This window comes from Pezoporus occidentalis, unplaced genomic scaffold (genome assembly GCF_034315485.1).
Source record: "Pezoporus occidentalis ecotype Australia unplaced genomic scaffold, CSIRO_AGI_Poc_V1 ctg179, whole genome shotgun sequence".
Classification (NCBI taxonomy): Eukaryota; Metazoa; Chordata; class Aves; order Psittaciformes; family Psittacidae; genus Pezoporus; species Pezoporus occidentalis.
Genome location: NW_026913629.1, coordinates 507,634 through 532,922, shown reverse-complemented (window position 1 = coordinate 532,922; position 25,289 = coordinate 507,634). Strand labels below are relative to the sequence as shown.

At 56.3% G+C, this 25,289-nt stretch overlaps 1 protein-coding gene across 1 annotated transcript in view; it reads left to right on the top strand.

Moving 5' to 3' along the window:
* CUX1 (cut like homeobox 1) overlaps nucleotides 1-14,954 on the top strand; it is a 271,313-nt gene extending 256,359 nt beyond the window's left edge. Inside the window, exons 15-23 of the mRNA XM_062614918.1 lie at nucleotides 3,403-3,539; nucleotides 4,009-4,075; nucleotides 5,201-5,313; nucleotides 5,868-5,984; nucleotides 8,151-8,234; nucleotides 8,536-8,592; nucleotides 10,877-10,957; nucleotides 12,747-12,811; nucleotides 13,237-14,954. Of these exons, the coding sequence (XP_062470902.1) occupies nucleotides 3,403-3,539; nucleotides 4,009-4,075; nucleotides 5,201-5,313; nucleotides 5,868-5,984; nucleotides 8,151-8,234; nucleotides 8,536-8,592; nucleotides 10,877-10,957; nucleotides 12,747-12,811; nucleotides 13,237-13,297 (782 nt within the window). The 3' untranslated portion in view covers nucleotides 13,298-14,954. The remainder of the gene's footprint in view (nucleotides 1-3,402; nucleotides 3,540-4,008; nucleotides 4,076-5,200; nucleotides 5,314-5,867; nucleotides 5,985-8,150; nucleotides 8,235-8,535; nucleotides 8,593-10,876; nucleotides 10,958-12,746; nucleotides 12,812-13,236) is intronic.
* The last annotated feature ends 10,335 nt before the right edge of the window (nucleotides 14,955-25,289 follow it).

The window sequence follows — 25,289 nt, the reverse complement described above, 5'->3', positions numbered from 1 at the left end:
ATACCACTTGCCTCTCATTTCCTTGGGGCTCAGAGGATGCACATGAGCAGTTACTCCTGTCTCATGGATGTGTAGCAAGTTACAGCCTATCTCACCCCAAGGTGATTTATTCATCTGTCTGTATCCTCAGTAATCAAGCCACCATCTTATGGAAAGATTGCCTCTCATTTATTTATGTCTAGCCTTATAACTTCAAACCAAGTTGCTTGTGCGTCTTAATTTTCTCCATCTGTGAAAACAGATGCTGTTTATTTTGGATGATTTGCCAAGGGAGTCCAGTTGCTGGGGCTTGTTACAGGAGTCAAAGTTGCTGTTCCTCCATGACAGCACCGGGCTCGCTGTCTCGCAGCCGCTGCGTCTGCTGGGCTCGGTGCCCCCCGAGGAGCCTGGGGCTCCAGGACTTGTTTCCCTCGCTATTCACTGCCAGGGTTTTACCTTGCAGCTTCGGAGCAGCGTGAGCTGTCCACGGGGCTATCCACAGGGACAGCACGAGGCGAGGCTCAATCCTTTATGCTCGGTTTAGAGGACATCACAAGAGCCCATGCACAGCTCTATAGTCCATCTGCTCTGCCACCTTCCAAAGGACTCCCAAGGCAGTGGAAGGCCCTTTTCAGCAATAGCCCAGTCCCAGCTCCTTGTTTTCTGTGCATCAGACAAGTCAAATCCAGAGCTGCCTGTGCCAAGGCAGGGCAGGTGACTCTGCCCTCCTTTGGTTGCCCAATTGCCGCACTCCTTCATAAGGTGATGGCAGTGTCAGGCCCATGGCCTCCGAAGTCAGGGATGACAGAGCCTGAGGCTAAAGATACCTGGTTTAAAATCCCCGTTTCCTCAGGGCTTCACCGTCTTTGTCCCATTGTCTTGTGCAGAACCCCTCCTCCTTCTGCAGCTTTTGAGGTCTTTGCACATCTGAGGGGTCAGAGCAAGGGCTTTCCAGCACAGCCGCTTGGAGCATACAAAGGCAGAGGTTCTTTTGCTGGCTCTCAATGCTGGAGCTGACCTGCATCGCCAGCAGAGCCGTCCCCTGCTGCCAGAGGTGAGGAGTCGCTGGCAGGGCAGTGAGGCGCTCGCGGGTGGCCACTGCCCCTTTGAGGAAGGAAGTTATGATTAAAGGAAGAGCCACCAGGAACCAACTGTGCAGGGGCACTGAAGGGGACATGAGAGAGAAGTTCCATGCGGTTTGGTCGCTCCAGTGTCAGACGTGGGTCTGGTCTTCTCTGTTTGTAGACGCTCAGATGGTGAGGCGGTGAAACCCAAGGCAAGGAGGGATGCAGCCTTCGTTAGAACCCGGAGATGTGTTTCTTTGGTGCCCTTTTTTTTTCTTCCTGAGCAAACTGAAAATCTCAGTCCCTGTAGCTCAAAAGCAAAAGAGCTCGAAGAGAGAAACTCAGGAGCCGGGATCCAGGATGCCAAAGCTCAGCTCTGCAGAGGATTCTGGGGCAGGATGGGAGGCAGGGAACGTGTCCTGCCCCAGCCAGCCTCTGCTCTGCTCCCAGCTGAGCACAGCATCGGGCCCTTTGCACGATGATCAGGGCTGCCTTGTGCAGAATTGGGCCCCACAGCCCACGTTTGGCGGGTAATAGCTTCCCAATTACATTTTAATGCAATTTAAGGAGACAGCCAATTAAATAATTAACCGTAGGGAAGAGGTTTTCTGCTTTCCAAGCCGTGTTAATGCAGATATTTAGCATCGGGCCACCCAAGCTCCGGGAGCAGGCAGCGATTCCCCATTTCTTGAGAAACACTGACCTCCAGTGGGGCTGCGCCTTCATCACAGCCGCGCTTGCCTCTTCCTCGGCCTTTTCTCTGGGGCCTAGAAATTCAGGGGGAAAAACCCTAAATCCGTGCCTTGTGTCTGAAGCGTGTGCCTGCCCTTCCCTGCAGGCAGGCCGGCTCCCTTCCGAGTCACACAGGAATTGCATGGATGACAAAAAGGGGGATATCCGCGCCGCTCTGGGGGGAAGCAGCATCGCCTTTGGGCAGGACTTCATCTGAGCCCCCACTGCTGGGGTTCTGAGGCCAGCCGGGCTCTGAAGGGTGCTGAGCCCCATGCTAGGACCCCCATACACATCGGGTTGGGGTGCATGGGGCAGCTCCCAGCCCGGGAGGACTGGGAGAGCTGGAATCGAGCTGCACTCGCTCCGCACCTCTTGTCTGAAGCCTTGAGAGAGGGTAGAGGAGAGGCCCTGCGGGTGCAAGAGGCTGCCCTCACTTCTCCCCCTGCTTCCCAGGCAGCCTTTGCACCTCCTGCTCGCTGGCTGCCGATGAATGAGGATGGTTTTGCCTTCCAGCCGTCTGGAATTTAAGGGAATAATTACAATGGGAATTATCAGGGAGGGACTGGAACAGCCGGGACCTGAGCTTTCACCCACCTGGAAATCCAGGCTCAGAGGGATGTATCCTGCATCCCTGCAGCGGAGAGGCTGGCGGTGCACAGCGCAGGGGCTGAGCCTTCCTATGGGCAGGTTTTCCAGCCAGGCTCAGACACTGCTGGCAGCGAGGGAGGTGAAGCAAGTGGATTTCTGCTGCGGGACAGGGCTCCTGCTCGCTGATGCTCTGTGTTTCGGGATGGGTTTGCAAACGGAGCGAGGCGCTTGCCCTGCGGTGCTGGTCCTGTGCTGTGTGCTCTGGCCCTGACACATCCCGCTGTTGCTTCACATCTGGGCCGGGGTTATATGAGGGGAAGGAGAGGCTTTTGCTCCTGCAGCATTCCAGCCAGCGCCTGTTGTGGTTTAGGGCGTGGGTTTGACTGGGGGGGGCAACTGGAAAAAGGGCTTGTTTGTTCCAAATGGGCTGAGCGGGACGCTGGGGGTGCACGGCCGCACACAGCGCCTGGGGCAGGATCGGTCCCACCTGAGCCCCTCCTGGGACACGTCTCCCCCCCCCCCGAAGCAACCATCACCCCATATCTGCCTGTACCAGTGCCCATAGCCTGGGATGTGCTGCTCACAGCCACCTCCATCGCGCTTTTGCTCTTCAGAGCAGAGCCAGGGCCAGTTCATGGGCTCAGTTCCCCTCATTCCTCCCCAGGTCTCCCCACTCTGCCCAGGATGCTGCGGGGTACCTCTGGGGCACCAACTGTATCTTGCTGATGCGTGTGAAGCAGTCGCACAATGCAAGCAGCTGCCTGCTTGCTTTGCCAATGGCATTGGGATGCAGCAATGGTCCTGATAGGGATGGCGCTGGGGCATCACCAAGGTGGGCTGCACCCCTGGTCCCCTTTGCCTGGAGCAGAGCAGGGGTTGCTGATGGGGTCTCCCCTAGAAACAAGGAGAAAATGGGGAAATGGGGCTGTTGCTTGGTTTTGGTGCCCCAGGTTGGGGTTTCTCAGCTTTTCAGTGCCCGCCTGGCAAAACCCAGGTGTTTGGGCCACCCCTGGGTGATGGCCCCGGCTCTGTCTTCCAGTGCGCTGTGCGGAGCTGCAGATCCAGCTGACGGAGGCTGTGTCCACACTGGGAGGCCAGAAGGAGCTCATTGCCAAGCTGGAGCATGACCTCAGCACCATCCAAGCCCTGTCCGCCGTGCATCGCCCGGATGCAGAGGTAACCCGGACCCACGGTGCTGGGCTCCAGCAGTGGGCAGGGACCTCTCAAAGTGGCCCCAAGGGCTGGCTGTCACTGGTGGAGGGCTCAGCAGCAGGCACAGGGGTGGTTTCATCACCTTCTATTTACTTCCTTTTTCTCCTCCTTCTTCTTTCTCCCTCGTGAATTACCCATCAGATTGCATCATGCCCATGCCATGGGGGTGGTGCTGGCACGGGAAGGGTTGGCAGTAGTGGCATCCAGGGACTGTCCAGCCCTTCTCCTTCCAGGACAAAGGATGGGATCACAGGGTTGAACACCAGCCTGTGTTGTCTCAGCCTTGGTCCTTGCAGGGTGCCTGCCTGGCACCAATGCTTCCCACAGGGCTGTGGGTGCCAGGGTGGTTGCAGGACCCAGGAGGGGTTTGCTTTGACCAAGCACCTTCGGGTTGGGTGGGAAACGCTTCATCCCCTCTGCTTGTGCTGCGCAGGGAGCGGCAGAGCCCAGCCTGGAGAAGATTCCTGAGCCCATCAAGGAGGCCACGGCGCTGTTCTATGGTGAGAGCTCTGGGTGCTGGTGGAGACCACGCGGGTGCTGTGGGCAGGGTGGTCACCCCTGGGGATGCTGGCGAGAGGATGCTCCTGAGCAGGCACAGACGTTGCCCTCTCAGCGTGTCCTTCAGTGGCACCACTGATGGGTTATCCATGGTTTGCCTCTCCTCCGGCTGCTCCCGAAGCGCTGCAGTGGGCACCTGCCAAGCCCCCAGGTTGAACCAAACACCCTGTGCTTTGGCTCCTGCTCTTTCCACACCAAACCCCTTCCAGAGCCATTGAGATAAACATTTCCTTTACATTGGCTCCTGCACCAAGATCTGCAGGGGAAAATGAATCAAAAAAATAGCAACACTCTGGAAGAAACCCATTTCCTTCCCTTTTTACACTCTTTTTGTCGTTGTTGTTGTTTTCTTTTTGTTTTGAAAGTCTTTTGAGGTGATAACCAATATCACAGCAACAGCCCCAAACAACCTGCAGCCACCCATCCTGCGCTATGAATAGCTCCTCTGTGCAGCCATTGAGTCATGGCCTCAGGGACGTAGTTCTCCTTGGCCACAGACAGAGCCAGGAGGGATGGCCACAGGCCCCTGACACCTGCAGAGCCCTGCAGTGGGGGGCAGGCATGTGGGGCACCCACTGAATGGGGCACAGCAAGCTGGTGATGCTGCAGGTGAGCAGCCCCTGCCCTGCTGGGCTGGCTGAAAGAGGAGAAGGCACAAATGGGGGTGACTGTTTCACAAGGAGGGATGTGGGAGAGAAGAGAAAGTGATGGAGGGGCTGTTTGTGGCACTGGGTCTCTTCTTAGGGCTACAGAAGGTACAGGGGAGGGACAGGCGGGATGGGGGTCATGGGAAGGCAGCCAGGGGTTGTACCAAATACAATGGGTCTTCCCTGGGGAGTGAACCTGTCCATTCCCAGGATAAGTCCCCCAACAATGAAAACCAAACCATCAGAACTAGGCCGTGCTGTAACAGCAAAGTGCCAGGACAGAAACGGGGTGCTGGGCATCACCTACACACGGTGCCCTCCGGAACAGCGCCTGGGTGTCAGAGGGAGGACCTCGAGCACAGCCCGGGGTGGACGGTGGGCATCTGCTGGGTCACCTCTCATGGCAAGCGTTGTCCACAGGCCACCCGCCGTCCCCTGGCACCGCACTCCCCGAGGGGCAGGTGGACTCGCTCCTCTCCATCATCTCCAGCCAGAGGGAACGCTTCCGGGCCCGGAACCAGGAGCTGGAGGGGGTACGTTGGGTGCGGAGGGTGGCAGCGGGGCTGCAGGACCGTGGTCTGGGGCTGGCTGCTTTAGTGACCTGCAGGGAGTTTAGGATCAGCACCCCGCAAGCAAGAGAACGATCCAAAGCCTCCACCAGCCCGTTGGTGATGCTCCAATTCAAGGGCAGCTCCAAATCCGTGTCACCTTGCAAGTGTGCTTGGCCGCCTGGCACAGCATTTGGGGGTGCAGGATAAAAGGCACACAGGGAACGTGGTGTGGGGTAAAAACCCAACAGCTCCACAAATTGAAGTTCAGCTCAAAACAACCTCTCCAGAGCCAGCAGGTTGGCTTTGCATCTCAGCCACCCGCAGCCACCTTTGCTGCCCTTCTTCATCCACGGAGGGATCAGGTTTGTCAATGGTTCAGGACTGGGGGCCCTGTTTGGGAGCAGATGGGACAATTTGGGAGCAATTTTAATTCAAAGCCTGAGGACTTTAATCACTGAGTGGGGACTGAACCTGGCTGGATGCACCAAACCAGCCCTGGCCTCGCTGCTGACGGCCCCCTTGCTCCCCCCATGCAGGAGAACCGCATGATGCAGCACACGGTGCATGCCCTGCAGAGCGAGCTGGACAACCTGAGAGCTGACAACATCAAGCTCTATGAGAAGATCAAGTTCCTGCAGAGCTACCCTGGTCGGGTGAGTGTCTGCCTGGCTGTCTGTGTGGGTTCACACTGACAGTCACACCCCAAGCACAGACCATTACCCTGTGTGTGCAGGATCAGTGGGGAAACTGCACGTTACCCACATGCACCTTGCATGGAAGTGATACAACTGGAACTATTAGGGGTGGAAAAGGGTTCAGTGTTATCTCTAGGAGCAGGTACCCAGCCTCTCTGCCAGTTTATAACTCTGCTGGAGGGTGTCTGACATCTTTGACGCCAGAATAATGGCACCAAAGATGTCCCATTCCCCCCCATGAAAGAGCTACTGCAAACCCCTTTGATGCTCACTGCCAGCAGCGTGATGCTCCAGCAGACAAGTCCTTGATGCTCCTGCCTGACCAGGCAGCAAGTGGTTAAATCGGGGCCTTCTGCAACAAATCCCTGCAGTTAGAGCCTGGAAAACGATTCATACCTGCGCTCATTCCCACCACCCTGGATTTCTTGTGGCCAGCAGAGATTGCTGCTCGGCTTCCCACTCCCGTGGGCAGAAACCAGCCCAACCCAAACCAATCCCAGTACCGCCAGGAGGAGGCTGGGAAGGGGCCAGGCTTTGCTGGAACCTGCTCTGCTTGTGCCGCGTCCCTCAGGGTTTCATCCCTGCACATTCCTGGGGGTTTCCCACCTGGGGAGCTCACAACGGCAACCACTTCCTTGGCGGGAGCTGGGCTACCATGGCCTCGGGCTTTGCCTATAGCTGCCCAAGTGACAATAACAGGGGCTGGGACTGAACACCCGCTCCGTGCGCTGCCTGCCCTGGATCCCCCCGGAGCTGCTGCCTTTCCGTGCTGGCTGAGCCTGTTCTATTGATGGGTGTTTGAACAGGGGATGGGAACCTCCCGCAGCAGCGAAGGACCTTATTTGGTTCTTGTGTCTGTGTCTGCCATGGCGCAGGGTCAGCCCCTGGGACATTTTTTGCCTGTTTCATCCCCGTGTTTATCAGCTGCCGCAAGGCAACCCCTGAGTGCCATTCACATGAGCTAAAGAGCAGAAGCCTTCGCCGCCGCAGCAGCACGGGGGGAATTGCATAATTCCCACCTCAGCGGGCATGTGACACGTTAAAAATACCAGTCCAAGATCATTCCATAGGGCAAGGCTGTAGGGAATCCGTGGGCCCTAAAGCGGGAGCTGCTCTCATCGCTGGCTCCTGCTGACCCACGGATCGGATTGCGGCGCGTAAGGGCATATTTGCTAAAGGTCTGCGTGCGGCCGGGTTTACCCGTGGTGACACCGGCCACCCCGCTGCCGTGCCGGGCAGGACAAGCAGCGGCACACAGGAACGGGGCCAGAAGGACCTCGGTAAATGTCAGGCATCACCGCGCTGGTGGGGCAGAGCGGGAGGAGGCACGGTGCTGGGGGAGATGGGGCTTGGCACCGGAGCCCTTCAGTAGGGCTGTCACTGGGAGCCGAGGCTTGCACCAGGCTGTGGCCGTGGTTGGTGGCACCACGTTGCTTCTTCCAAGCCGTTTTTGGGTAGGAATGATGTGGAATCTCTAATTCTCATGACCTGCAGGGTTAGGGCTGGAGAAAGGAGGAGCAGGGATGTGCAGGATGCATGAGCTCAGGGCTTGCTGCTGCTGTTCCTCCTCTGTCCCAGGAGAAGTTTAAAGCTCAGCCTGTCTGAACCGACCTAAATCCTTCCCTTCTTCTAAGGAGTGTTCCTCATCCTCCTTGCCCTTTGTCCAGCTAACAACAGCTGTAATGCTTAAGCAATGGTTTCCACCTCCTAAACCACTGTCTCCCTCCTACCTGGTCCAGCAGCAAAGGAATGCAGAGAGGGATTTGCCCTAGCCCAGGTGTTTCCAGGTAGCTCTCTGTGGTGATTCAATGAGTATTATCTCATGGAAAGGACAAAAAATAGGGAGATATGAATGGAATCCCATGGAAGAAAGGACTTTGTTAAATAGCTCTGGTTGTGCTTCTCTTTGAAGGGGGCAGATGCTGTCTGCTCCATGGGTCAGCTCTGGGCTGTGTTGCTCCATCCTTTGGGGGTCATTTCATTCCAAATGAGCTGCTGTGGGGAGCCAGGGGGGGCTCTGGCCCTGTGCTGGGTGTCCATACACTGCTTGCACCGAGGGGATAGGTACCAGCAGCTACGCCAGCACCGGTACCTGGAGATCTCACCTTGTCTTTGCTCCCGCAGGGTGGCAGCAGGGATGACACTGAGCAGCGCTACTCGTCCCAGTATGAAGAGCGCCTGGACCCCTTCTCCTCCTTCAGCAGGAAGGTATGAACCCCCCCAGCACCCTCCCTCCACACCAGCCCCTCCATTGCCTCCTGCAGCAGGGGCACTCAGCATCACAGAGCACGGCTTTGCCCGGCGTAGGCAGGGAAGAGGCTTTGCAGCGCGGTGCGGTCGAGGAGCAGGTTGTTCCGCTCAGTGTCTGGTTGTGCACATTGTACCCACACAATGTCCCCTGTGGCTGTGTGCATGGGGCACTGGGAGCAGCCCGGGGCACGGGGCTCCTTCTCTGATTTGCACACCCCTTTGAGCCTCAAAATCAACTTCTTGTGCCTTTTCCTTGCAGGAACGCCAGCGGAAGTACCTGAGCCTCAGTCCCTGGGATAAAGCCACGCTGAGCATGGTGAGTGGTGGTTTGGGAGGATTGTGGCACAGGGAATGCTGCTGCTGGGCTTGGCCCCAGGAGGGATGTAGGCCATGATGGGGCTCACTTTAGGAGAGCTCACTTTCCTCTTTCCTTCTCATTTCCCCAGCTCCATCCCACAGCATCCCAGGGGGTCCCGCCTGGAGTGGGTGACCCAGCTCCAACGCAGCCAGCGATGCCACAGCCCAGGTCATTGCAGTGTCAGGGCACAGCTCTGGAGCTCAGGGACAGTTTGTGTCTCAGAGGATCATTGGGAACCACCACCCCCCCAGGCCATGCCCACAGCTTCCCCCGGGACAGTGCTGGGAGTGGGGATGCGATGGGCTGCGGGAAGCAGCTCCCAGCATCCTCGGGCATCCAGGGGTCCTTATCACATCCTCCATGAAAACCTCTTCCTGAGCCCTGACCCTTCCTGCTCTGGTTCTTCCTTCCAGAAGGGCATCAGGGAAAATACTGGGGAGCTGCTGGTGCCTGCAGCACCTGGCCCTGAGCAGCACCCCTCCTGCTGCTGCCATGGGTTCTGGTTACCACCTCTTAGTGGTGGGTGCTACTTTCTGCGCTAAAAACGTGCTTTATTGAGAAAATCTGGCTTAACATTTGAATGTGGAACGTGAGCAGCAGGTTCTGGTGGAGTTAACCCCTGGTTATCCTGCGCAACAGAGGTTAATGTGGGACCTCTGCTCTGCATCAGCCACAGAATGCAGAAATACCTTGTAGTGAAGGCAGAGTTGTCATTTGCATGAAAATCAAGCAAATGCCAACATGAATATGGATTGGGTGGCGTGCCAGCCCCACGGAGAATGCATGAAAGGCGTTTACAAAGGAAGGGACTATGGGGAGTCATTCCTTGGGAATATTTAAGAACATAATCTTGTTTGTTACAGCAGCCTCCACTGTGGCCGTGAATAGCAAAGAAGATTTCAGCCCAGAATGGGTTTGGTGGGAGCTCTGTGTGTTTTAATGCCAGCTTTGGAAAGCCTGTGTGCTGGCTGGGGAATGTGCTTATGTCCATAATGAATCCCTAGGTTTTACAGAGGCATGAGAAGTTGCCATGTAGGAAGGTGGGATCTGTCCTTCACAAGCTGCTTTTCTAGGCTGTGGTTACCCCTGGCTTTGGCTCTTTTGAAGGGATGGACGTGAAGGTTTTCCCACTGGGACCATGTCCAGCCACAAACCTCCCCTGTGCAGCACAAGGGAGAGCAGCCTGGGTCTGGCAGCAGCTCCCTTCCAGTCAGCAGCTCAGCAGTGACTGCATTCTTGAGGGCTTCCCTTTTCCAGGGTGCTCAGCCTTTGCTGCACGTGGCTCTCAGCAAGCTGCTGCTGCCAAAGCTGGGGGGCTCCACATTGTACAGAGCCTTCAGTCCCACTTTACCAGCTCTTTGCTGCCCATGGATCCAGAGGCATGGAATGGGACTGTGGTTGCTTTAGGCTGAGCTGGCTGGAGGTTCACAGGAGGAGGTGGACGAGTGCAGAGTGGGCACCCCTAAAACGTGCCAAGGTGCTTGGAAGTCTGCACCATCACTGTGGGTCTGGCTACGGAATCATCCTTTAAGTCATCCATAGATTCATAGAGTGGTTTGGGTTGGAAAGGACCTTGAGATCATCCAGTTCCAACCCCCCTGCCATGGGCAGGGACACCTCACACTAAACCATGGCACCCAAGGCTCTGTCCAGCCTGGCCTTGAGCACTGCCAGGGATGGAGCGTTCACAGCATCCTCGGGCAGGCTGTTGCTGGAGCTGGGGCACAGGCAGGGCTGTGCCTGGGGAACACCAGTGCTGGGTTTGCTCCGTGTTCCTGCCGAGGAGGCAGCGAGGGGACGCTGCAAAGCACAACTTCCTTGAGCTCATGCATTAAGGATGTGTGAGACTTAATTACAGCTGGCACTTCTCTGCGGAGCCACAGGCAGGCACTGAGTCAGGGCTGGGAGCGAGTAGAGCCGGTGGAGGGACCTGGGGCACAGGGGGCTCAAAATGACCCCCATGAGGGTTTTCAGTGCAGGGAGGGGACCCTGCAGTTGACAGCTCTGAATTCACCTTTATTTGGGCATTTTGGGGTGCAGGGCATAGGTACTCGTGCCAGTCACCATGCTTGGAGATGGGCACCGATGGCAGAGCATCCCACCTCACCTGCATGTTTACATAGGGCCCTGCAGAAACAGGGTCCCGGTCCTGGCCAGGGTCTCTCCGAGCCTGTGCACGGGAAGGTCTGGTTTCCACTGACCCACATTAAAATGGGATTTTCCTGTTCTGCTCTTGCTGCAGGGGCGGCTCATCCTGTCCAACAAGACCGCTCGTACCATTGCCTTCTTCTACACCCTGTTCCTGCACTGCCTCGTCTTCCTGGTAAGTGGGGGGGCCACAGCAGGGCGGGCACCCCAGTAAGATGTCAGCAAGCATCCCATCCAGGGGAACGTTTTCCTTTTGAAGCCATTATGCCCAGCAAGTGCATTGCAGCTGGTGTACCTCTGGCTCCAGAGCATGAGCAGCACAGGGACACGGACCTGTCAGTAAATATCCCCCTTGGCTCCACGGGGAGGGAGTGGGCACCCTCGAGTGGGCATAGGCTTGCCTGAAGGCAGGAGATGGGAGCTGTCTGTGGCTTTGGATCATGCCTGGAAACAGGCCCTGGGGTCACCATGCTGGGAGCTCACACGGGGTTTAGCACATTTACATGCAGGTCTGGTTCCCCAGCCCTGCGTGCAGGCATCGAGCCCTGTGCTCAGCAGGCAGCACAGCACAGCACAGCCCTGATTGATTCCTGTGATGCTAATGCCATGGGTAATGCTAGGGATAAATACACACACACACACCAGTGCCTGCTTCTAGACCATGTGCATTTCCACCTCTCTATTTCTGGGTACAGCCCTTAACCTCCTGCATGGTGGAGCTCGGTCACGTTTGCTGCCTCTCCGGGTGATGAGCTCTGGCTCTGCATTCTGCTGTGCAAGCTCTGGTTCTCCCCATGTTTCTTTCTTGCCCTGTGGCTCTGTTTGTTTGTCCCTAGTTCTCATGTTTCTTCCACCGTATATTAGGGCTGGAAGTAGAGGTTTGGGTAGGAACAGAGGCTTGAGCCAGCCCGAATCCCCTGGGAGATGGGCATGGTGCAAACTCCTCCACAGTTGCTGGAAGCTCATTTATCATTTCAGGGAGAAACATAATAAAAACCCCAACAAAACCCAAACAAATCATAAATAATTAAATGATGCAACGAGATGAAAGACAAGTCAAAAATATTTCTCTCCCGATCTCAAAGTAAACCTGATTTTGTGTTATTTTGAGGAAAGGAGAAGTTAAACCTCATTAAACTTTAAAGCTCTAACCTATAAAAATGAGAAGGTGAGATTTATAAATATTAGATGGCTGGGATGATCTTCCTTCACACAACACAAAAGGGCCTGGAAGCCAGCACCCAGCCCTGCAGCAGGAGCAATGTCTTTGCCCTAATTCCAGAGACACCACAGCCTTCACCCCTGCCCAGCTGCTGCCTTCTGCCTGCTGTGATTGCAGCGAGCCCTCATTTGCAGCCGGCTGGCGGCTGCTGGTGCAGTTATGGTGCTGCCCTGGTGATAGATAACCACAGCTTACCAATCCCCAAGGCCTGAACGCATCAGCCTGCGGTGAGAGGGCTGCTCCCTCTTCCCAATCCCCCCCCCAAACCACCACCACCTCCTCAGACCGCAGCTTTGAAATGGAAACCGGGTGGCACAAAGGGGAAAAGAAGCCAAACCGAGCAGTGACCTTCCTTAAGCCTATCCCAAACCCACGGCTCCATCCGTGTGCAGCCTCGAGCGCTCCCGCCTTACCCCAAACCGCAGCGGCAAAAATAAGCCATGGAAAAGGTCACCCTGACTGTCCTGAGGGCATCCCCTTGGAGCACACGCTGGGTTTCTGCACGGTGCTTAATGCAAGGCTGCAAAACCAGTTTTACCCAGAGCACTGCTTTAGGTCTCTGCTTGCTGCAGACAAGGCATCTGCAAATGGGCTTTTGCCCATAGCCATGGGGATGGGACACCAGGGATGGGACTGAACGGGATGGGATGGGATGGTGCAGTGGTGACAGAGGCTGCTGCAAGGGCAGGCAGAGATGGGCAGGGGAGAGCAGAGCTGATTGATTGTGTTTCTTACTATGCAGGTGCTCTACAAAACAGCCTGGAGCGAGAGCGTGGGGAGGGACTGTGCTGCCTACTGCGCTAAGAAGTGAGTGTGGGGATAGGCTGGGGCAGCCTGGGAGCAGGGTTTGGTGGGCTGAGCATGGTGGTTTGCAGCAGATACTTTGGGCACCACTCGGTGCACCTTGGTCCTGGAAATGAGGGCAGTTCATTGGGTTTTAAACCCTTAATCCAGTGAGGATGAAGGGGGAGAAAAAGCGCACGGAGCAGGGCAACCGCGTGTCTTCAGCCGTGTGGTGTCCAAACCCCTTCCAGGGAGTTCTTACCCAGTGAGGAAGCCAAATGTGGAGACCAGGGTCAGACCCGTGCCCAGGCTCCAGTTGCCCCGAGCAGCTCCCAGGCGCTGCTGCCCGCGGCTGGAGCCAAGCGCGGTGCTGTTTATCACCCGCAGTGCTCAGGCACCGAAGCGCTTCAGCCCCTGCTGTGAGTTAACGTGCTCTGTCCTTTCCCCAGGTACGCCGACCACATCCACAGGTTCCACAAGGATGGGGATGAGGGTGACATGTGGCAGTGACGGCTGGAGACAACCCCACTGGCGCCAGCACCCCCTTCACCCCACAGCAGGACCTTGCCCCTTTGCTCCTCTTCACTATAGCTTTGCTTTCTGCTTCGTAGGATGGAGGCATTGATCCTCCCCTGCTCCCACCCTTGGGAATCAAAGGCCTCAGCTAACAGAGTTGTTCTGTGGGACATGGTGTTTCCAGCTCTCCCTCCCAGAGGAGGCTGCAGCACTGCCCGTGTCCTCCTGATGTCCCAGAGAGCTCAGTCTTTACCAAAATACATGGGAAACACAAAAGGTACCTCTCGGATGCAAGCTCTCTTTCCATCCTGTTTTGAGCCCAGTGCAACACTGAGTGGACTAAATTTAGCCAGAAACTGGGGAGGAATCCAACCCCCTGAACTTGCATTTTGAAGTGTTGTGATGTTTGGGAAGTCCCGTTTTGCTCTGGTTTACTGATGTATCAGAAGGGAAGCAGTCCTGCCGGGCTCTGATGGAGCAGCAGGTAGACATCAGCCATCCCCAAAGATGGGGTTGCTCAGCACATTGCATCCTCACAGCCTCTTGGGTCCAGAGAAGCTGTTGCTTGGTCCTGTGCTGCATCTCAAGGGCTTTTCAGGACCTCTTGCAGTGCCTTGTACCAGGTTACTGAGCACCAGCCCATGGCTTGAAAACAACCTGGCTAACTGGGGCCTAATGGGACTTAATGGGCACGAAGGGAGGTGTTGGTGGTCAGGACTGATCTCACAGGGACGCTCCAGATGCTCTCCTTGCTGAGGTGCTTCTGCTGAGCATCGGTTGCTCTTCTGGGTGCAACAGCTTCACCTAATCCCAAGCAGGATCTGCCTCACACGGGGCTTGCTCAACATCTGACCCTCTTAGGGAACCACAAGTCAAATGAAGCAATTGCTGGTGGTGGGTGATGAACGCTTGGCTGCTAATTTGGGTTGATTTGGGGAGACAGAGGCGATGGGAGAGATTCTGATTATAAAGAGCAGGTCCCAGCACCCCCTCAGCTTCACTGCATGGTGCAGGAAGATCCTAGCTTGTTAGAGCGGTCCTCAATTAAAAACTCCCCTCTGAAGACAGCAGAACAGGGTTGTTTCCAATTAATATTTCATTACAGACTCAGATCTATTCACATTCACACTGCTGGGAAGCCAGGGCCTCGCACGGAGCGTGCAGGCAGCCACAGGCTTCACATCTGCCCCAGGCAGCCCAGCTTTATTTATAGGAGCTGTGGCCCACGGCAAAATGTAAAATACTCATGAACTGAAGGGATAAATCCCAAGGGACCAACCGGCATCTGTCCCACTTGGCACGGGGGAGACCAAGCCCATCCAGAAGGGAGGCACTGTGGGGTGAGATGCCAGCAAGGGGATGATGCTGCTGCATGCTGGGGACCTCTTCATAAACAAATCAACTTCGGATGCGGAGGAGATGAGCTTTTGCTGTCTGAAATCCATAAGTGGGAAACGTGATCCGGGGAAGGGTGGGATGCTCGGTGAGGCTTTGTTGGGAAGGTTAAATTTGCTTTTTTTAGAAGCTGTATGTGGTGTCTTGGAATTGCAAAACTCCCGCAGCTATGCACACTTGTACTGCTCATAAATGACTTAAAATAGTTGTGGAGTTCTGTGGGGCAAGCGATAAAGTAAACTTAGACATGCATTGACCAGGCGCTTTTGTGCTTCCTTTCCTTTTTTCCTTCCACTTTTGATATTAAATAAGGGAGAAATGTCCTGCCCGAGCCCAAGGGCAGAGTGTGTGGCTAATTTTAGAAACCCATTACAGCAGCTAAAGGCAGTGATGTCTCACAGCACCGGGAAGGGCAGGACCTCTGTCCCTGCTTGCTGGAGCCGTCATCCCAGCTGCAGTGAACAGCAGCATCCCACAGACCAGGCAAAAGACTCTCAGCAAAGGAAGGACCACAGGAGCAGAGGGGCTGGAGCCCAGGCAGCCTCCCAAAGCACAGATGCTCTGTACTCAGCCCCGTTTTCGGCTGGGTTCAGAGCACAGCCTGGCCCTTGCTGGGTCCCTGCCTTTTGTAAGAGGCAGGGAGGGGAGATGGGGAGGGGGATTTTGGCTAATTCGATTTAAAGCCCCTTTTGTTCCTGCGTGACTCAAAAGAAAAGGATTCCAGCGACCCCTCGCCCCCCATCTCGCTGTTCTGATTATGGGGAACAATTTTAGGTAGTATTGACTGATGGGAAAACACATTACAGGAGAACCTGTGATTTTTATACCCACTCAACCTGCGAAGCTTCCATCCCATCTCAGAGACCCGGGCTGGGTTTCAGGGGGTGGTTGAGCTCCATATGGTAATGACAGGCTCCTGGGGAAGCCCGGCTGGGTAATTAGATAACAGGCTGCTCACATCTGGGTCACAAGTTCAGGTTTTGCCGCGGGCAGATGAGACGGGAGAGAAATCACTGCCAGGATGCGACCGATCTGTCTTGATGTGCAGATGCAGCACACACCCCATCTGCTCCCAAAGGCGAGGGGCCACATCCAGCTCCAGCCCCACACCATGCAGGGGATGCCGGCTGCTCTGGTGCCCCATCCATGTGTGTCTGTGTGCAGGAGGAGCGGGGCGATGCGGCAGCAACCACTGCAGTGCTATAAACATGAACCCGTTCCTTCTCTGAAGGCCTCCAGCCGGGCACCTCATCCCCCTGGTCCAGCAACAGCTCTTGGGGGCCACCCCCATGTGTGCAAATGGAGGAGTGGGGATGGATGGGGTTTGAGCGGAGCGGGATGTAGCGGAGCCAGCGCCTGGCGTGCAGGATGCGAGCGAGCCTCCCCGCCGGCAGGAAGGGAGCTTCCCAAACACAGCCACGCACGGAGCCAGCGCCGGAGGAGCGCGCCGGGCCCCACAGGTTATTGTGAGTTCAGGGTGTACCCAGGAAAGGCACCCGATAAACAGGGTCCATCGCGTCAGGTGGGCGCGTGGACATAGCCCACGTGGAGAAAAAGGGGGATACCACTGAGGGGGGTTGGATGTCTGGAGACAGGAGCCTCAGCAGCCCGGCCATAGGGGTCGATTGGTGTCTATTTTTGGAAGAGCAGCTCTAATTGTCCACTGTAAGCAGGCAGGGGAATAGCGGTGGAGCTCCATCACTTGATGCTCTTAAATCAAGGCTGAACGTCTGTCTCGAAGACGTGCTCTGGTTCAGCAGGGAGTTATGGCCACGCGGCAGGAATTGTTGGCCAGGGATGCATGGTGCAGGGTGAACGCCACGGCTTTATGACCCATGCACCATCATCCCTCTCCTTGCTTTCCTAACAGATGGAGCAGCCAGGGCTGCTGGTTTTAGGTGGATTGCTTTAAAAACGACAGCTTCCCATGTGCCCATCGCGGGCCTGGGACACCCAGAGGTGACAGCCACCAGTGGAAGGACATGGGAATCACAGCAGGGATTATCTCCATGATGGGATCACAGCCGTGGCACCATGCCCTGCTGCATCAGGGCTGGGCATCTCTGCTGCGAGCTGGGAGCCCCAGTTACCCTGTTATTAAGCGGGGTTCAGGGCGAGGAGGGTTGGAAGCGGGGGCAGGCTCCTCCGCGCGGCCGTGCTGGAAGGTGCCGGCTGGTAATAACTGTTTTATTGCTTCCTGTTGTGTTAGACATCTGATGGCAAGCCGGGGCCGAAAGCTGGTGCAGCATATGGAGCAGCCCCCCCGTCCTTCCCCCTGCCTTGTTTACAGAGTCTCCCTGGAGATGGGCCTCGCAGGCTTTTCCAGCTCGGAGAGGAAGTGGGAAAACATTTACCTCCCCCCTCCATAGAATCAGGTCTGTTCTCCTTAAGGCAGGAAAACGTAACCCGGGCGGATGAGGTGGGAACGCTGCGCTGCCGCGGTGAGCACCGGGAGGGCGCCGGGAATGGCGGTGCTGAAAGGGGCCCTAAGCAAGGACCCTCCCCAGGGGTCCCCGCTGCCTGCAGGGATATCAGCCTGTGCTGGGGGCTCAGCTAAACCCCAGCTCTTCATTTTCCAGCCCTGCCTTCAGCGGGAATGGCACGAGGAGGTTTTGGCATCCTACTGCCCCCTGTTACATACACAGCCTCATAGGGGCTTATGGAGATCTTCCCTGCAAGGCTGGATCCTAAGGATGCCCAGGGATGGGGGTGCAGGGGCAGTGCCCACCCCAAGGCTTTGCTTTGGCAGTGTTTTAAAAAGCCAGGCTGGGCACAGAAAGGCTGCACCTCCAAAACACCCTTTATTGTTGTTTTATTTTATTTTATTCCCTATTATTTTTATTATTATTTTATTCCTTATTTAATTTTATTATTTTTATTCTTTTTTTTTATTATTCCTTATTTTATTATTTCATTCTTTTATTCCTCAGTTATGGCATCTTTAACACCAACCAGCATGGGACAGATGCCTGTGAGCTGCAACACGCTGGTGTGAGGGTCAGTCCCCAGCACTGGCATTGCAATGGGTGATAAAAGAAAGGGCAGAAATTGGCTGTTTCCCTGACTGATGCCCCAGCTATCAATCACCAAGTCACACTGGGAATGGCTCCTGGCCAGCCCAGCCAGCAGCTCCTTGCTCCATGAGCAGTGCCAGGTGGGAAGGGGGTTTTAAGTAGGAAAACCCCAGCTGGTGGCTCCGTGGTGTCTCGGGGCAGCCGGGTTCTTTTCCCCATCCCTGGTGGCTCTTTCCCTGGCAAACAAAGAGCTGGGGCAGCCGTGCTCATCCCAGCTGCTCCTGTGGGAATGGCCCTTGCTGGGGGTTCGCTGCTGGGTGAGCTGGAGCTTGTGCTGGCTTTTGGCATGGCCTGGTGAGCGGAAGAGGGGAGAGATAATGCTGGAGTTAAGGCACGGGGATGGAGGGATGTGGGCACCCGTGCTGCCCATGCAGTGGTGAAAGGCACATCTCCCTTTGGCTCCACTGGCCATGGGGGTAATTCCAGCCCAGGGCTAATGCTGGTGGCAGGCAGAGCCATGGGTGCCTGTGTGCCTTGGGCACAGCACAGCCACGGTTTGGGTGTCAGACGGAGACAGGCCCCACCCAAGCCAGCAGAAATATCACCCTTTTCCTTCCCTCTAACCCATTTTGCCCCTTCCTTTCATCAGTTCACAGCTGCAAGGGGATGGGCCACGACCCTGGAAAAGGCCTTGTCCCTACTGATGGAGCTTTGCCCTTATTAAAGGGGTCTCTGTCCCCACTGATGGAGCTTTGCCCTTAGTACAGGGGTCTCTGTCCCCATTGCAGGGTGCTTTGCCCCATTGCATTAGCACTTTGTCCCCTGCACTGGTGCTCTGCCCCTGTTGCACAGAGCCCCTGTGAGCCCAGCACAGGGGTGAAATCTCCCCAGTGCAACCCCTAGCAGCAAAGCCTGGCATTCCCACCCGCAGAGGAGGGGTGCCGGCACTAAAGGCAGCACCACGGCCCTGGAACAACCTCCTCTGACGTCTCCTCATGCCTGGAATAACTGCCCCCACCGGCAGCACATGGCCTGCCAAAAATAGCCAGGGAGGGAGCAGGGGCACCCGCGCACCCCGCTGGGTGCCCCAAGGGAGGCAGGGCTGTGTTGGTGGCTCTGCTGTGCCCCCCCCCAAGGGACTGGTCCTCCCCAAGCATCCTGCAAAACACAGCAGGTCACTGCGGGAGGTGATGAGAGGTGTGACCCTATGAGGTGTCCCAGGGATGAGGGATGCACCCTGCTGCAGCACGGGGCTATGGGGCACCCCCTCAGCGCACTGCTCCCCCCCCCCAAATCCTTACCCTGAACACCCAGGATCTGAGGCCTTTCGGATGCCCGTTGCTATGGAAACCCCTTCTCACAGCGCTGGTCCACACTGAGCCTGCCTGCGCTGCTGCCTTCCCATTGGAGATGCTGGGAGGTGATGCTCCCAGAGACAGAGAAGTGGTCCTGTGGGCCCCAGCCACAGTGGGGTCAGGACCCCCCCCCCCCCCCCCCCCGTGAAGGTCTCTTAGGGAAAGAAAGGGCTCCAAGGGAATAGAGGGGTTTTTCAATAGGCTCTGGGTGGTTTTGGAGACCTGGGGAAGGTGTTTAGCACAGAGGAGAGCCCTGGGCTGGACCCACACGAATGGTCCTGCTTTGCCCTTCCCTGGATGCAGGGAGCCAGCCCCATGCCCCTCAGCAGCCAGGAAAGGGCAAATCGTGTTGAAAAAGACTCCCTTTGCCCTGTGAATGCTGTCCCTGCTGCAGCCCATCCCCACTGAGCACCCATCCTGTCCCAGTGTGGTGTCACCCTCCTCTGCAGTGGCACAGCCTGCCCTGGGGTGGGACAGGGCTGCCCTCACTGAGCACCTTCCAGTGCCCTGGCCCACAGCTGGGATTATCCAGGGCTTTCCCCCAGCTCCCCCCAACCCTGCAGGCTCACAGGGCTCAGGAACATCCCAGCTGCTGCTGCGAGCCTCCTGGCTTCACTTTGGGAACTCTTTGCCCACCAGCACTGCTGCTCGCACACACCAGCTCCCCATGGGCTGCTGAAAAGATGGAAGAGGCTCTCAGAGCTAAGGGAGGGCTGGGATTTTGGAGCCGAGAACATTCGTAAGAGCTGCTCCGAGCCCAGGCACAGATGGGTTTGCTTTTAATATTTAATGCTTTTTATTTCCCTTTTCTTTTTAACACATGTGCAAGGTGCACTCAGAGCTTCGCACTGCGGAAACGCTGGGGCCAGCCTGACCCCGCAGCATGGGACTGCTTCAAAGCCAAGGTGGCCAGAAGGGCACTCTCCATCCTGAAGGGAAAGCAAAACCCTGGGAAACCGCAATGGATGAACCACATGGACCAGCACAGTGGGAAATATCAGGGGGGAAGAAGGTCCCTCACAGCAAAGATCAGCCCCTTGCCAGCAGGAGCAGCACGGTTTCCCCTCCATCACCAGGTGCAAGGAGCTGTTGTTGCAGGACCATTTGGAAGCAAGAAAGGTGAACCCCCCCTTTCTGTGTGCCTGGTATCCCCAGGGGTTTGGCTCCTCATGGCTGGAGGCTGCGGGCACAGAGCAAAGGAACCTTTGGGATAAGTGGGAGCCTGAAGCAGCAGCATTGAGGGAGCACACAGCTACGTGATGCTGCGGAGAGCAAGCAGGGAAGGATCCAACCTGGACAGACGCTGTGGGAGAGGGTGTGTTCCCATGGTCCTCAGGGTGAACAGCTCCATCATCCTGGCTACAGAAGAGGACCAGCAAAGTGGGTGTCCCAAGCTTGTCCCCAAGCAGAGGCCACCAAATAGATGCAGGAGGTGACTGATGGGTGATGCAGCGTGGAGGGCTTCACCGCTGGAAACCCCCCTGTGCAGCACAGCACAGCCACAGAGGATGTGTGGAAAGGCTTTTTGAAGCCTCTTCCTCCTGTGGCTGCTTCCTACATGGTGCCTGCCCAGGCTGAACAAAGCCTCTGACACCATCTTTCAAGCACGGCCCCAGCAGAGCAGAACAGCACAAAGAACAGGGATACTGAAGAGACAGCCTGCTCCAGCAGGGATGGGAGGCACTCTGTGAAGAGGAGGAGCAGAAGGTGCCTGTCCCCCAGTGAGGGGCATGGACCTGGTCCCCCCAGCAGGGCAGGCACAGCTGCAGGAGCAGCAGAGGAGGAGACAGGAGCGATCACACTGGGGTTTGGGGGGGGTTTGGTAGAGTTCCAGCTCTGCAGCCCCAGGTGCATCACACTCATGCCCCCCCTACACAAAGGCTGGTGTCTGGGTGCTGGTCCCCACTCAGGGCTCTGCATCTGCCTGCAAACGCTTGCACGCTTGGTGAGCTCTCCCCTGCTGCCCTGCCAGGGGTGTGAAGGGGAAGTTCCAGCACAGAAAAAGCATCACTTTTCGTTTGCATCAGCAGGAGGAAGAAGAGCAGCGGCAGCATCAGCGCCGGGCTCCTGTGGCTTCCCCCACAGTGCCCAGTGCCCTCCTGAGGGACATATCATTGTAGGAGATGTTTCTGAATGCAACCACCTCTCCACAACGTGCTTGCTGGAGCACAAATACCATCCTGCTGGGTTGGGGTGTTTGGAGGGGCCTAGTGAGCTCCATCCCAGCAGGATGCAGCAGAAGAGACTTCTTCGAGGCATCAAGATCAGGCAGAAGAAAACACTTTAGGATGGGAAACACTGAATCATGTCAGCTGGTGCAGAGCTGGACAACCCCATTTTGCTCCCAATACAGCTCCCAGATCATCAGTGATGCAGAACGGTCGAGCCCTGAACCCCCTTTCTGCCTGACAGTGTCATCAGTAGAGTCCACTATAATCAACCCCATCCATTCCTTCCCAGCTGGGCCAGACACTGGGAGGCCACTGAACATGATCCTGGGCAGGTATTTGAAGGGCAGAGGAGCTGGGACATGGCAGGGGACAGGCTGTGCACACACAAGAAAGATGCAGGATGAATCATTGATGCTGTGAGCTCTCCTGTGCAGCTCCTCCACTCAGCCCACGCTCCCTGTCTCCATCCAAACTCCATCCATCGTCCCAGCAGAAGATGAGGACAGGGCTTGCTCCTGTTTATGCATCCTCTTGTTTGTACTCCCCCCCTGTTTGTACACCCCCCTGTTTGTACATCCTCCCCAGGGGATTTCACTGGTCGGGCTTTGTGCTGGTCTGTGGTTGGGCCCATCCATCTTTGAGGGTTATCTTGGAAGAGCATCCCTCAACCAGGTCTGTGCGGCACCCTGGGCAGTGCAGGAAGGAGCAGCTCAGGTTGCAGAGGAAATCTTGGCCATGGTCTTTGTGCCAAAAGGAAAGGGTTTTTCTCCCTCTCACAGGTAAGTCCTGAATTGGGGGTGAGGAGGAGAAGGGAATTTGTGTGTCAAGGTCTCCACATCAGTGTGATCCCCTGCAGAAGGCTGGGCTGTCACTGCCTGTTTGCCTTCTCTCACACATTAAAGGCCATTCTAAACCAATTTCTCCAGCACAAATAAATACAAACCCAAACTGCTGCTTCTCCTGGTTCCTTCTCTTTTCCCTTTTCATCCCTGTGACATCTTCCTCCAGTAAATCCTTCCCTTACGTCTCATTAGAGGCTGTTGCTGGACAATTTGCAGCTGTGACAACCCCAGAGATGCCTGGGGCCTGGCTGCCTGGCTGACAGCTCACATACGCACCCAGCTTTCTGCTGTGCCTGCACCACAGAACGGCTTCACGGCTGCCCCATGCAGTGAAGTCTCCAACCTTCCTTCCCAGGGTGTTCCTGGGATGCAGGACAAAACACTTCACCTCCCGCTCTGCTTTCCTCTCCCTAACACACTCCTCAGTGCCCACCGTGCTTTTGTCCCTTTGCAAACCCACAGCATGAGGGGTTTGCAGGAACATCCATAAAACCATTCCGGTTCCCACTCCCCGGATAACCCCGCGCCTGCCCCGGGATGCTGCCGGAGCTGGCACCGCTCGGATGCTGCCGGATGCCTCCGGGCACAGGATTTCAAGGGCACGTCACGCTCCAGCCGGGCGGCTGCCAACAGCCCTCCCCAGCGTGCCTGCTCTTGACTCCTTCCAGCTATTGGATTGTGGAGCTAATAGCTCCGAGGGATTCCCAGTGTAATGAGAATTGGCAAAAGCGAGCACATATTAGGCCTATTCACCACCAGTTTTAAATCATTTAGCAGAGCAGAAAGGCCGTGTTTCTATGAGCAATGTGCTTTGCTCGCATCCGTAGTTCCTATTAAAAGGGTTTAGTGATGAATGGGAATGGTGGTGTCCATGGCGGGGAGTGGGGTCACTCTGCTCAGCACCTGTGGTAATGGGGCAGCAATGAGTGAGGCCAGAAACTGGGGACAAGGGCTTGAGCTGAAGCTCATCCCCATCCACAGGAGCTCCCACCAGCTGCCGGCTGGGACTCATGAAGGATTTATGTCCCGTTGAAGGCAGCCTGTGGCTTTGGTTTAAAAATAAAGCCTTCAAAAGACAGTTTGGGGGGCTGGACCAGGGATGCTCTTTGCGCAGCGGAACACGGTTCCTTAGGGACTGCTGAGAAAAGTCACAGGAGAAGTTCAACTTTCACCCCAGCAATTATAGCAGATCTCTTTGGGCAAGGCACAGACCTAAAATTAGCCCTCAAATCCTTTTGAAGGTCGGGATTTTTCACTTGAGTTTTCAAGTGACTGACCAGCAGCGCTGCAAGCTGCGCACTTCCACACTTGGAGCTCGCTTTGGTTTTTAATAGCAGCCCTGCAAGGTTACCCAGTGTTTCATCAGAGGCAAGACCAGGCTTTCCAACCTTGTTTTACACATCCTGAAGCAAGCATCAACCCACAGAGGAAAAGCAGAAGAGAGCCTGTTATGTACCAAAGCCTTTGCAATTGCGAAGCATTTATCCTGGGTGATGGGAGGGAGAAATCCCACCATCCCAGCCCTTCTCTGGGCTCCCGGCATGTTTTCCTCACCAAACCTGGGAATTTACTAAAAGTGGCACCCCCGGCCCCTGGTGTGACCCAGCCGGATCCTCTGCCCACGGATGATGCTGGCATGAACCCCAGGGTTGTCCTTGGCATCGCTGCCCTGCCCTATGGAGGATGTTCCGCATGGTCCCATGGCACAGGCAGGGCATCATCTGTGTCTGCCAGAGCCACGCTGTGCAGCTTCCAGCCCTGCTGGCAATCGATAGCGAGTGCAATGAAACCCTTAATGAAATTCCAGCCTAAGAGACTATTGATTGTGTGTTTTCTTTAAAAATGTATATGAATGGGAGAGAGGCTTTTTGGAGGAGAGGCTGGGGAAGCAGGGGGGTGAGAGGAAACACCATCAGCCACTGCAGGAGATGGGTGGATGCGGTCTGTCCAGGGTAACCTGCACCGAGCAGTTGGCTCCAGCCTCTTGGTGAGCATGAATTCATCCTCACAGCACCCTCGGGAAGGGCAACCATGACCAGGCAGAAGCAGGAGGGTGGGCATTCACCCCAAATCATCACAAAACCATGATGATGAAACCAAGGAGAGAAGTCAAGAGCCCATGCCCCTGGTCATGCCTGCCAGACAGCGCTTTTGCGAATCCCCCTTGCTCTCTGTTTCACTCTGCTGCTTAAAACACCAAATAAACACGTTTAGAGAGACAGTGATGCTCTGCTTTGGAGGAAGACACAGAAAATGGTGCCTCACCGTGCAATAGCCCTACAGCCACCCTCCCTCCTTCCTGCACCCCCCGAGTGCCCTCAGACATCCAAAATCTCCCCACATTTCACCTCGCAGGGTAAGAGCATGGCAAGGGAGCATAAGAAACAAATACTAACAGGAATAAAAACCCACCCCCCTCCCCACCCCTTACATAACCAGCATTGTCTTAATCCTACAGGTGCTCCAAGAAGTGAAAGGGATTTGTTCCTCCTGCAAATCCTTTTTCTTTTCCCTGGTTGTTTTTTTTTTGGTGAGTCATCCTCATCCACCCATGGACACGATGGGGGGGGTGTGCAGGAGGCAGCCCCTGAGGATGTGACCTCGACTAAATCACTGCAAGCTCTCAGGGCCTTGGCTCCCCATGGTCTGTCCTGACCCCCTCGGCAGAAGAAGGGGCTCAGGGATGGGCCCTAGAAATACATCAGTGAAGGCCAGCGCTGGGGCTGGTCCCCCAACCAACACCCCCTTGAGAGCCCTGGGGATGTGGGGTGCTGGGGATCACCCCAAACTCCTTCACAGCACAAAAATGAGCTTTAGGGATGGGGGATGCAGCGAGAAAAAGGCAGCTCCCCGTTCTTAGGCAGCCCCCTCCCAGGACTGGGGAGGGTTGGGGACGCTTGGGTTGCCCTATGAGGATCTGAGATGCCCTTTAGGGATTTGAGATGTCCCCCGAGCATCTGGAGTGCCCTGCAGGGATTTGGGGCGCCCTGGCAGACGCATCACCCCAGCACATGCGCAGGGATGGGGGAACGGCCCCATTCATGGGGTGCCTCCCCCCCGGGGTACCCGGGCGCATCGCATCGCGGCCCTTTCGCTGGGCCCGGTGGCGGGGGGGGGGCAACGGGACCCCGCGGGGCCGGGCGGGGCCCTTTAAAGCGGCGGGCGGTGGGAGGGGCGGGAGGCGGTGTTGCCGGGCGGTGCGGGGGGCG